At 36.9% G+C, this 12,962-nt stretch overlaps 1 protein-coding gene across 1 annotated transcript; it reads right to left on the bottom strand.

Annotated features, from left to right (window-relative positions):
* Positions 1-625: 625 nt before the first annotated feature.
* On the bottom strand, positions 626-4,306 carry kcnk12l (potassium channel, subfamily K, member 12 like). Its single transcript, XM_084138215.1, has 2 exons — positions 3,912-4,306; positions 626-1,795 (listed from the first exon to the last, which is right to left on the bottom strand). The coding sequence occupies exons 1-2, from the start codon at positions 4,255-4,257 to the stop codon at positions 786-788; spliced, it is 1,356 nt and encodes a 451-aa protein (XP_083994341.1). The 5' UTR covers positions 4,258-4,306; the 3' UTR covers positions 626-785.
* Positions 4,307-12,962: the final 8,656 nt, after the last annotated feature.

The raw sequence follows: 12,962 nt of genomic DNA on the forward strand, positions 1-12,962 counted from the left end.
CCAGAGTGCCTTCTGTGTGAACGCAAACACGACCCGGGATTGATGCCGGGTTGGGGACCTACATTGCCGTGTTCAGTCCCGGAACGCGCGCTGTGTGAACAAAAGCCATAATAATGCCGTGTCATAGTGATGACGCTGAAGCGGGATCGTTCGCCAGCTGTGAAACGGTACGTAATGCGCAAGTTTATGATCGAATCAGAGAAAAAAATGCACAAGTGTGTTTTTTTTTCGATCGAGAGAGAAATCGCAGCTCATAAGCAAACTTAAGACGCTGCTAAGACATTACAAGTCACATCGATGTCACGTGTCTTTACAGGATTTTTACGGGTCGTGTGTGAACGCACTCTCTGATTCCGGAAAATCACTGGCAGTGTGAATGAACCAAAATCAAACGAACCCGGGTCAAATCCCGGGTCACTTTATCAGTGTATTTTCCGGAATCTCTGTGTGAAAGGGGCTTTAGTGGTTGAAATGACGAGGATGAGTAAATAATATAATTTCCATTTTTGGAAGTACTAACCCTTTAAGAAACCTAAACTATGCTTTTGTAGTTAAAAAATGAGTCATGAATATAAATTAGCATTATAAATTTGTTGAATTTCAAATCATTTTAATTATACGTGAATTATACGTGAATTATATTGAATTACAGTTTAGAATTTTAAAGCCAGTCTTAATTCAGTTCTAAATGGTACACAACCCTGAACTGAAAGTCATGATTAAATCCTGTATATCTTTATATGCAACTGATGAGCAATATCCAACGTCATCTTTGTCCAACCGAGCTACCTATCGACACTTGTCTCCTGAAGGCGGTTATTCATGATAGCAAAGGCGCCCACTCCACCAGAGAAGCCGTTCTGACGAACATGGCTCTGTCTTGGGTTACCGTGAGCGGTCTCTGAGAGTTGCTTCTGTAAAATTGCCAAAGAAACCTTGTTGGTCATAAAGTCATTGACTGAGATCATTTCTCCAGACAGTCTGCGCCCTGTCAGATAACCTCCATCTGGTCCTAAGCCAGCGTCAGTCTCACTATCACAAACTGTTTCCACTGATGCATTAGTGAAACGCTTTCCCGACGCTTCGTTGGCCGGGGCAGGGTGCACGGCATTGCGTTTTTGAGCCCTCTGCCGGGAATTTCCCGGTGGAGGGTGGTGGTTGTGCCGTTGGTTGGCAATGCGCGGGAAGCAGCAGCAACAGCAGGCCCGACCTCGACGCCTGTACGGACGGCAACGGCAGGGACACTGAGGCCTGTTGCAGTCCAGTTTGCCGAGGATCCAGTTGAGCGTCTGCTTGATGATGATGGAAATGACGTTGAACAGGGAATAAATGCAACACACACCCATGAGGATGAAGAGGCAGTTGCCGAGACGGTAGGCCTCCTGAGCTTTGTAACTTTCCCGTTGGCTGCTCACTACATCCCCGAAGCCAATGGTGCTGAAGGCCACAAAGCAGAAGTAGAAGGACTCAAAGTAGTCCCAGTCCTCCATGGCAGAGTACAAGGCAGACGCGCAGCATGCAACCAGCAGGGCTGCGATGCCCAGAATGAGCATTACGTAGTAGACCGACGGTTTCCAGCCCTCCAGACTGTCATCCTCGCTCCTGGCCTCCTCTCCTCCCACGCCGGAGCGCCGCAGTTGCCGCTCGTGACACCAGCGCATGATGTAGGCCAACATCGTGATGATGCGCTCCAGGAACAGGTTGAAGAAGAGGATTGTTCCTGCACAGCCAAGGAGTCCATAGAATATCAAAAAGATCTTACCTGCAACCGTGACGGGAGTGGTCATGCCAAAGCCTGGAGGGAAATAGGAAACAGGAAGTATTTTGATTATGTATTTTTAATACATTTATTAGGAGAAAAAAATAACACACACACACACAAAGTTTCATAATTTAGTCCTCCTTGTGTCACTCCAATCCACTGTGGTTTTATGTATTCTGTGGGACACAAAGTTTAAAAAAAAAACATTTGTTTGCTTTTTAATACAGTGAAAGTAGAGACTAAAGGCTGTTCCAAAAAACTTCACCATACAAAAAATCCACCATATGGCACTATATTCCAAGTGTTGTGGACATTCAATTTAAGTACTTTTCAAGTGGTCATGAGAACAACAACAGCCAATAACATTTGACATAAATCACGTCAAACCAGGCAGGGCAAGACCTGGGCCCGTATTCATAAAGATTCTAAGAATCCTCTCAGAAAACTCTTAATTTAGCTTAAAAACTTTTACGTAGGAGTCTTAGCTTAAAAGCGATTCGGGACCGATCTGAGAGCAACTCTGAGTAAGGAAAAGACAAAAACTTTTATCTTAGTGAGGAGGCGGGGTTGACCCCGTTGCTATGTATGACACAATCTTTTGAAGACTGTGATTGGTTGGTTGACCAAGAAGGAAAAAAAAAGTGATTTTAACTATAGGGTCTATTTTAAGCCTTCACTTTGAAATTACATGCATAATTTTTCCTATTTGACCATTCTCACACACACACACACACACATTATATATGTGTATATAAATCCTTTTTTTTTACCATGCTGTTAATTTCCTATAAGGTATTTGATTGCTTAGAATGATAAAAAAAATTCCACTCTTTCCAGTTACACTGATTACTGGCATGTCTATTTAAGTGGTGGTTTGAATGTTGGTTTTAATGTATCAAACATGGAATTTTCCCAGTTGCCAAATATCGTAATGTAGTGATTACTTTCATTTCAGGCGCTATGGCATTTCTGCGCTGTGCTGGAGATATTAGCGTGTCTCTAAAAAGATCTGTCTCAAACATGATCCCTGCACGATCTAATATATAGCTTCTTATTAACTCACTGTCATCCATTGTCTGCAACACATTTCTTCTCCCTCTTCGTCTTTCTGTCATTTTCTCCTCTGCTAAAGAAACTCTTAAGCCTCTTAAAAGTCCTCGTCCGTGCTCCTAACAATGTTTACCTTAAGACCTCTTTTAAGGGTTAAGATGCTTTCTGAATTACTTTTTTCTTTACTAGGATTTTTTCTTTAATTTTAAGAGTAAACGCCCACATTTCTAAGAATTTTGTCACTAGGAGCTACTCTTTGCATTAAGATTCTTTATGAATACGGGCCCAGGACGTTTGTAAGATTTCAGTTATGGCAAAGGGGAATTTCAAGTTAGAAATGCAAATGTGGCTGTGCATTGCGTTTTTACTTTTGTTTTATGTAAAGGAGCAGCTTGGATGTTTTGTAGAAACTTCAGTTTTTGGGCCACGGAAAAAAGAATATGGCATGGGCTCAGAGCTACGAGGGCAAGTGATGACAGAATTTGCTTTTTTTTATTATTCCTTCAATGATAAGCATAGTAAAAACAAATAATAATAAATAAATTTAAAAAAAATATATATATATAAATATATATAAAATATATATATAAAAAATAAAAATATATATATATATAAATTCTTATTAAATAAGTGAACAAAGTTGATTTGGTCAGTGGAAATATTTATAATATACATTTTTGTATTCTAGTAGCCAGACTCATTTTAGTTCCATTGATTCATTATTATAATTTTTGTTAATATTTTGAATTAGATTTTATTGTTTTAAACTTAAATTTTTGAATTAGATTTTATTGTTTTTAACTTTAATTTTAAAATAAAGTTTTTGTTTTCTTAAATATGTCTCATTTACAGTATATTAAGTTTTAATTTTTGTTTATTTAGTTTTAGTTAGTTTAGTACTTCAACTTTAAACAAAAAACTAGTTGAAACATAATAAGTTTAGGTTTTTAATACTTTAATTGATTTCAGTTTGATTAGTTTTTTATGGTTTTAGTTAACAATTATAACCATGCTTGTAGCTCAAACAGTAGAGCTAACAATGCCTTGACTATGGGTTCAATTACAAGGGAATGCATGAACTAATTAAAAAGTAACTCACCAATAGTGGAGATTACTGTACCAACAAAGTAGAAGGCCCCTGAGAAATCCCAGCGGGGCCTAAGTTTGTCCACACGGATCCCAACCACAAAGGCCTCCTCATATTGCCTTAGCAGGACCTGCAGTGATTTCAGGTTTATGCTGTTTTGCTCTGTGAAGTTGGCCAACTGTTCATCCCAGCGCTTGTGAGCCTGCAGCTCAGAGGGATGCTCGAGAGCGGAGAACACCACCGCCCCAAACAGCAGGTAGAGGAGGATGAGGGCTGCCAACAAGCCAAAGCGGGCATTGTCTTCATTCAGGTGCAGTGGGAGGCAACAGCTGTTGCTGACATCTCTTCCACGTGGCATGACTTGATCATCAGCAGGAAATGACAAGAACAGGCAAACATGCACACAGACACAAGAACACACTCACTTTCAAAACGCACATATAAACGTCACCACAATGGGATTTTTAGAAGAGGTGTAGAGTCACATGAAAACCATATGTTTGCAGATACAGTTCAAAAATGAAGGACGAGTGTGTACTGGACAAAGTTCTTCATGTCCATTAACATTCTGCAGGATTCATAACCGCATCACTTTCTCCAGTGGCACTGAGACAGAGACCATCGTAAAAAGCAGGGTTATCAGGTAAAATGACACATGGTTCAGGAAATAAGACCTCAAGATACACCTTTTGGGTTAGCAGGTAACAGTAGGCAGGCAAGCGCAAGATTGTTATCTTTCCCCATCTCGCTATCCAAGTATAGTTGGTTCCACACCAGTCAGTAATAATGTTGTGGTCCTCATGTGAAATCATCCTTCAAAGCAGGCTGAAAAAAATAAAAACATATTGCCACTTTAGTGAAAGGTATTAGAAGGAAGTTCCCTTAAACTGCAAGTGCAGGCTATTTACAAGATCGCTAGATTCTGACTATTTAAAAATGTAAAATAAAATAAAAAATTATCAAGCACACACTACAGAATAGAACATTATGTTTTATTATACACATATTCTAAATGTTTTAATTGTATATTTGGTTTTTAAAGGCCATTATTAAGACTAAAACTATTTAAATGGACTGGATCCCTGATTATCAACAACAAACATGGCTACAATTATTAGGGAAATGTCAGTCTCATTTTCCTTATTTAAGTGATCAGGAATAATTTGGTTATCGCAAAGAAACTTTTAAAGTGGTGAAATTAAAGGTTACCTACCTGATTTTATTTTTTTTTTTTTGATTAAGAGCACCGATGTTGTCACCAAAGTCCTTCAAACATCACTCCACACAACATAAAATTCAAACGTTAAGTTAAACTAAAAAGGCTCCGTCTATTCGTGGCAAGTGTGAATCCTTGGCAGTGCGTGATTGAATGATGCAGCCGAGGAGTAGTGACAAAAAGAGAGAGAGAGAGAGAGAGAGAGAGAGAGAGAGAGAGAGAGAGAGAGAGAGATGTAATGAGCTGAGCAGCCTAAGGTATCAGTTGTATTCATTCCACTGAGAATCGTTTAAATCTTAAAAAGGTTCTTTCACTGATTCCTTCTGTGGTCTTTTCTGCATTACGCCAGTCTTTTTGTGTATTATGATGAATCACTAAATCGTTCACTCAACCGATTCTTGACTGAATCAAGTCTTATCTTTTATTCACGTGAATGTCTACTAAAAGAGTGTATCCTAGGTTGTTTAAGCAATATAGGTCTAGCACTCTGCAGAGAATTTCATCAGTACTGAACGAATAGCCTATACTATTTAGAACTATGTAGGCTGCTATTGTTGTCTTTTTTCCATATCTTAAAAAAAAAAAAAAAAACTTTATATGCAGTTATAAAAAAACGTTTTGTCATTAAAAGTGTAACGTGATCGTCAATGGAAGAGACTTTAGTGAACGAAAATTATGAGCAGGCTATGTACAGTAAGTAAACGAGAATGATTTGTTCATTTCAAAGATTTGTCAATTCACACACAAAAAATAATAAGAAAAAAAATAACAATTTTGGCCACTATTGTCTATGTAGACACACATTTAGGGTAGGTAGGGGTAAGATGACCTTTTTCTCCCGACCATAGATGAAACAAAACCTCATCTCAGCACTTTTGATGAATGGCTACACTATTTTTAATTTAGTCATTTCATCTGAATATCAACATTTGTGAGATTTATTCAGAAACAGTTTTGAGTGATCTTATAGTGATCTATGACATCGTATTATATTAAATATCATAGTTTTTGTGTGTCTATTTGCTCATTTGTGGACACATAATGTTTTTAGAATTGTGGAGTAAAAGTTATAGTCTTTATTTTGAAGTAATGTAAAATTAGACTCTTGGGGTAAGATGACCTTTCTGGCACCTTACCCTGGTAGGGGCCATCTTACCACTCTTTTGATATTTGACATTTTGTGCTATAACCACTAAGTTAGCAAATGTTTCTATTTATTTCCTATAACAACACATTGGCAGATGTATCATCATCCGGCACATGCTAAACATGTGTTACAATTTAAAAGTAAATCCACATTGTTCACATTCGGGGCATCTTCCCCCATCCCACCTACTAAGAACTTAGGTATCGAGCCCTCAATCATATAATCTTCAGAGAGGCAGCAACATAGACATTGGAAGGCGGACTTAATTTACATTTATTTCCATTGTAAACCGAAAATTATCTTATAGCAATCAACAGTTGCTGACAGAGAGGTTAATTGTAAATCTTCGACATACAAATGTAGCCTACATGGATTTTTTTTTATTAATCACCTTGACTTATCACTTTGCATTTTATCATAAGGCTGTTATTAAGTCAGTAAATTTACTACAATAATATTTTGATAACATAAATGCCATTAAAAAAATAGGAAACAAAAGTAGTAATGGAATGTTGATGCAAATTATGCTTACCATGGTAATTTGTTTTTAAGGACTGATGTTATGATAAATACCTAAACGCTCACAAATCACCCCTACGCCATTACGATCTCTCTGAAAATGCAACTTCAAGGACATCCAAGTACAATTTAAAAGCTGTCAGACCACCATGTGCTTGTTGCGTTACTTACATTAAAATATTGCTTTGTTTGATGTGGACAGACAGAAATATAGCCGTGGTACTCAGTTTCTATTGTGAGATGTGCTTAGATGGCTGAGACGACATTGCTTTGTTCTCTCTGACCAGCCCACCCTTGCCTTTCATCTTGGTTGCCAGCTCACAAGACTGTATTCCCCCATCATTAGAGTACTGGTCATTGCTTGTAAGTGCCCAGGTGCAGTGGAGACAGACAAGCGCTATATCAAAAGAGAGTGTGGTATTTTATTCATAAACTTTGTCCTTATTGGAAGACAAGTGTTTTGCCGCATAACCGAAAAGACAGCAAAAGCCACGTCTCGCGTTTGTATTATTCCAAAAGCAGCAGCGATAATCATCGGTTTGGGCTCCGAGTGCTACACTGTCTTTAAAGTCATCAAGAGATCTGAGAAGTGTGATCTGCATAATGTAATTCATCACAGGTGCTGTGTGATGAATATAGTGATAGCTCATTATGGAGTCTCTGTCCTCTTATTTTTCCTCTCTCTTTTCGCTTCATCCACCTGACAGTTCTCTTTGTCTTTCTTTGTCGTCTATGTGTTAAAATCAGCGCTCTCAAAACTGGCCTTCACACTGCTGCCTGTAAATGAATAAGTCATTTGTTTGATTATATATGTATTATGCACTTTAATGACACACAATACATGATCAGATATGAGCACTTTATTTCAGATTTGAACTAGAAGATTAAAATCTCATCTTTTAAAAATAAAAACTCAAGTTTTAGGTTATAAGTGACTTTCTGTATAGTGAATATCACAGTAAATATGAAATCAAAAGAAATAACCAGTAAAAATCAGCATTATATATCATTAAAAAAAAAACGATACAAGCTGACAGGTTGCCCTCATAAATAATTATTCAAGATTATGAAAAACAAGCATACTCAACATATGAGAGTTTAGATAAAGTCAGCTAGATAGATTTGTTAGAATACAGAGATAGAGGGAGAAAGACAAAATGGGGAGAGATATTTTGGTCAGTAAAGAACAATGAAGGCAGTTACACGTATATCTATAGAGTCTGCACTCTAGAGGCAAACACCAGCACGTTCTTCTCAACCTCAGCATTGAGCTCGCGCTGCGAAGCCCTGGGATTCTTCTTCACATAGTCAGCAATACTCTGGATGCATTCCCTCTGAGGAAGTAGAACATCACGTCACAAATGTTTGTCTGCTTTATAATGAATGTGTTCTGTAATACATTCTGTTATGAATTTATAATAAATTAATGTCTTTAATGGATTAGATAGGTTGGACCATGTTAGTATTCATGTTAGTATTCATTAGGTATAAAGTACAAAGCAACACAATTTACAGTACAACTGTGAAGTGCCTAGGCCTAAAATCATAAACAAAAAACATATATAGGTATTTGTAAATTATTTAATCATTAACGATTTATATTAGTTGGAATAATTTCATTACCAATTTCATAATTTCATTTCTTTACTCATCCCTGTGCAACATATACATACATACATATATATATATATATATACAGACCCTTTCCAAAAAATTTGAATATCATGGAAAAGTTTATTTATTTCCATAATTCCATTCAAAACGTTAAACTTCCATAGATTATAGATTCAGGGCCCACAACTTAAACGATTTCAAGTATTTAGTTGTTTATTTGTACATAATTTGGGCTTCCAGCTCATAAAACCCACAAAAACAGGATTTCAAAAAATTTGAATATTACATGAAATCACACAGTAATTACACAGTGATACCATGGTCATTGAACCAGGTTTTGGTTATTTTGGCAGTGTGGGCAGGTGCAAATCCTGCTGGAAAATGAAGGAAGCATGAAGTGCTCTGAAAATGTCCTGGTAGACGGCTGCGTTGACTCTGGATTTAATAAAGCACAGTGGACCAAAGTCCTCTTTTCTGATGAGAGCAAATTTTGCATCTCATTTGGAAACCAAGGTCCCAGAGTCTGGAGGAAGAATGGAGAGGCACACAATCCAAGATGCTTGAAGTCCAGTGTGAAGTTTCCACAGTCTGTGTTGGTTTGGGGAGCCATGTCATCGGCTGTTGTTGGTCCACTGTGCTGTCCACTCAACGCAGCCGTCTACCAGGACATTTTCAGAGCACTTCATGCTTCCTTCAGCAGACAAGCTTTATGGAGATGCTGACTTCATTTTCCAGCAGGATTTGCACCTGCCCACACTGCCAAAATAACCAAAACCTGGTTCAATGACCATGGTATCACTGTGTAATTACTGTGTGATTTCATGTAATATTCTAATTTTTTGAAATCCTGTTTTCGTGGGTTTTATGAGCTGGAAGCCCAAATTATGTACAAATAAACAACTAAATACTAGAAATCGTTCGAAAGTTGTCGAAAGTTGTGGGCCCTGAATCTATAATCTATGGAAGTTTAACGTTTGAATGGAATTATGGAAATAAATAAACTTTTCCATGATATTCTATTTTTTTTGGAAAGGGTCTGTATATATATATATATATATATATATATATATATATATATATATAGGCTTTGCAGACTCTGCTGTGTGCGTTCATGTGTTTTTAAGGAGCCGTGGCTTTGGAGACGCTCTGAGGGATCATATGTGACCCTGGACCACAAAACTTATGGGTCTTATGGGTAAGAATAAATAAGCTTTCCATTGATGTATGGTTTGTTAGCATAGGACAATATTGTATAGCCGAGATACAATTATTTGAAAGTCTGGAATCTGAGGGTGCAAAAAAATCTAAATATTGAGAAAATGGCCTTTAAAGTTGTCCATTTCTGTTGGCCATTTTGCTGCATCCACTCACAAAAATAATTTTTTGATATATTTAAGGTAGGAAATTTACAAAATATCTTCATGGATCATGAGATTTACTTAATATACTAATGATTTTAGGCATAAAAGAAAAATCTATCATTTTGACCCATACAATGTTTTGTTGGCTATTGCCACAAATATACCCGTGCGACTTATGACAGGTTTTGTGGTCCAGGGTCACAAATGCTTTCAAACATAGCTTGCCTCTCTGAAAAATTGCCTACCCTACCTTTAACCAACAAACTAGAGGCGTCGACACTTTAGACAGCAGAAGAAAAACATTGAGCATTTAAAAAATATAGGCCTATATATCACTAATTGTTCTCATGCAGAGAGAAAACTACTGGGCAGGGAAAAAAGTGTCATCATTTTGGCTTGTTTGTGACTGAAGAAATGTTGTGTTACAATTGCCCTAGGCCTATATAGTACAAACGCAGTAGTTTTTTGTAAAGATGCCAAAGGAAAAAAAAAGAAAATTCTTACCTTGTATGCATCTATCTGGCTCTGCCCAGAGAGTCTGTCCAGAAGCTCACGGCACACCTGCATCCCAGTGACAGCAGCGAGCAGATCTTTACACTGTACACTGTCGGTCTTCAGCCAGCCCAGCAGAGCCAGCTGCAACCCGAACACAATCACAATCATGCTGGTTAGAATGCAAATGAGTTAAGACCATAGTAAAACATGGTGATGGATCTAGTCTTCATTTTTTATTCATATTTGGCAGAAAAGCTGCATGTGACAGAATTGACGTTTGTCACACCAACCTGCTGAATCAACTGAGCATCTGTCATCCCGTTTGACTCCGCCATACTTTTGTTGTTGTCGAGAAGTTCAGTATGTTATTAATGTATGCGATTAATAATTAGTAAACTATGAACTACGGCTAAAATTCTGTTCCTTGCTTTTGTGACACAACTTACATGATCTTCCTGTTTACACCGCAGCGTGTTCTTCTTCCTTCAATGAAATCAGATTTATTTTCGCACTTGCGCCCACTTATGGACGGGCAAGTCATTACTTCAGTATTTTTAATGACAAACATAATTTCAAACACTCTAAACAGCAGCAAAAACATAACTATTATAAATAAATAATTATTAAAAAAAAAATGCATGAAATCATATTATTATCCGAAATGTTTTAACATCAGAATTCATAATAGGAAAGCATATTTTATTGTTTAAAAGTTAAAGTCAGTTACTATATTTCAAAATTAAAACAAAATTTGCAAAATTCAAAATTTGCATGAATAAAATAAATGTTCCAATTACCCTGTCCGCCTTTACAAAATGTGCACTCATTACAATCCAAATTAAAGCTGTCTCAGGAACTCATTACATGGATAAATGTCATTAGTAATTTTAATCTGAACCTCTTTAGCCTTCGATAGACGAGGAAAAGAAAAGAAAAAAAATCTTGTGTCATAAAAGAACAAGTATGTGTTCTTCATTGTTTAAAGAGATTCCTCAATCTTTCATACCCACTTATCCTCTGGATATAGTTCATCCAAAAGTTGATATTCTGTCTTCATTTACCCATCCTCATGTGCTTCAAGACTTGGAGAAAACATATGGAGGAATGTTAGGGACCGACAGCCTCAGTATCCATTCACTTTCAAAGCAATTCTTTCCATGCGATGAAAGAGAACTGTGACTGGCTGCCATTCTACCCAAAATCTTCTTTAGAATTAAATGATAATTCTTCATTTAGAAAAAATATATATAGATAAGTAAATCTTTTTAGTGAATGTATCTCTTTTACGATAGGATATAACTATAGATTCAGACCAAAACCATAAATATTTTTTTATGAATGTAACATGCAACCACTTAAAGGGATTGTTCAACCCAAAATAAAATATTCTGTCATCATTTACTCACACTATGTTGTTTCAAACCTGTATGAATATCTTTCTTTTGCTGAACACAAAAGATATTTTGAAGAATGTCGGAAATCAAACAGTTGATGGACACCATTGACTTCCATAGTATTTTTTTCCATACTATGGAAGTCAATGGTGTCCATCAACTGTTTGATTACCCAAATTCTTCAAAATATCTTTCATAGACATGAAAGACATTTCGTAGACATTTTCTACGTTTATAATGTGAACCCAAAGACATTAATGTAACTGGTAACACACATCTACTACCAACAGGACAGAGGATTTATAGCAGCATTTAGCAATGTGACCAATAAGCAAAAGACAAAATAAACATATTTGTGTTGAATCATTTAAGAATCAGATATGACCTTAAACACTCCGTTACATTGACTCTAACTCATAATACATCCAGTAGACACTTCGACGTCTACGAAATGTGGTATGCAGAAGTAACTATAAGAAATTGAAGTCTGAGGAAGTAATGGAAAAAAGTAGAATACTGACATAACACCAAATAATATGGGTTTAATCTGCAAATTAATGTACATAAATAACACCATAAAAATAAAACAGCAATGGGTTAATCTTGTCCAGCCTGAGAAAAGTGAAAGTCATTTGGATATTCCATTTAAATAAGGGAGGTGATTTCCCAAAAAAACCCTATTTTGTTCTTTTCGAGTCACATTTTGTAAAATATTTGAATACAGTACTGATTATATGACAGACATATAGGCTATATGAGTGGTCAGCTGTCCTCTTTAGACTTGCTGAATGATCCAAGCTGTTTAGTGTTTACATCTTTAAGCAGTTCAAGTTGGCGTTGGCCTCGCCGATAAAGATATTCTATGTGCATGACGTCAGTCTTCTTGATGGCAGAGTTGGCACGGAATTCATCACGTATTCTCGGTAAGAAGCCCGGCTTGTCCTGTGCCGAGCGGAGAAACTGCCGATACAGAGATAAGACCTGTTTCTGTAGCTTGCTGTGGCGCACCATAGTGTGCTAGACAATACAAACTGACAGCGCTGTTGACGGGTTTGACAGTGGTGACTTCAACCTGCGAAGGGTAGTAATGTTGTCAATGCATTGCATTATGTTTCAAAACATCAGATGTGTTTGGCTGCTTATGTTAGTTTGTTCTGTACAACAGGGGTTTTCAAACGGGGGTCCGGGTACCCCCAGGGGACCGCTAGAGAGTGCTAGAGAAAAACTAGTAAAAAATGTAATAATTAATCCTTTCAGGTTAAAAAAAAAAAAGAGTCATAACAAAATGGGTTTAAATAAATAAAATGTTGATTTATT

The sequence above is a fragment of the Abramis brama genome (genome assembly GCF_963993115.1).
Source record: "Abramis brama genome assembly, chromosome: 15".
NCBI lineage: Eukaryota > Metazoa > Chordata > Actinopteri > Cypriniformes > Leuciscidae > Abramis > Abramis brama.

What these genes read in the sequence shown, in the direction of transcription:
- kcnk12l (XM_084138215.1), bottom strand. Translation starts at nt 4,257, where the DNA reads ATGCCACGTGGAAGAGATGTCAGCAACAGCTGTTGCCTCCCACTGCAC. An exon ending in TACAGTAATCTCCACTATTG is followed by an intron (nt 1,796 to 3,911) that starts GTGAGTTACTTT and finishes ATTTCCCTCCAG; the next exon opens with GCTTTGGCATGACCACTCCC.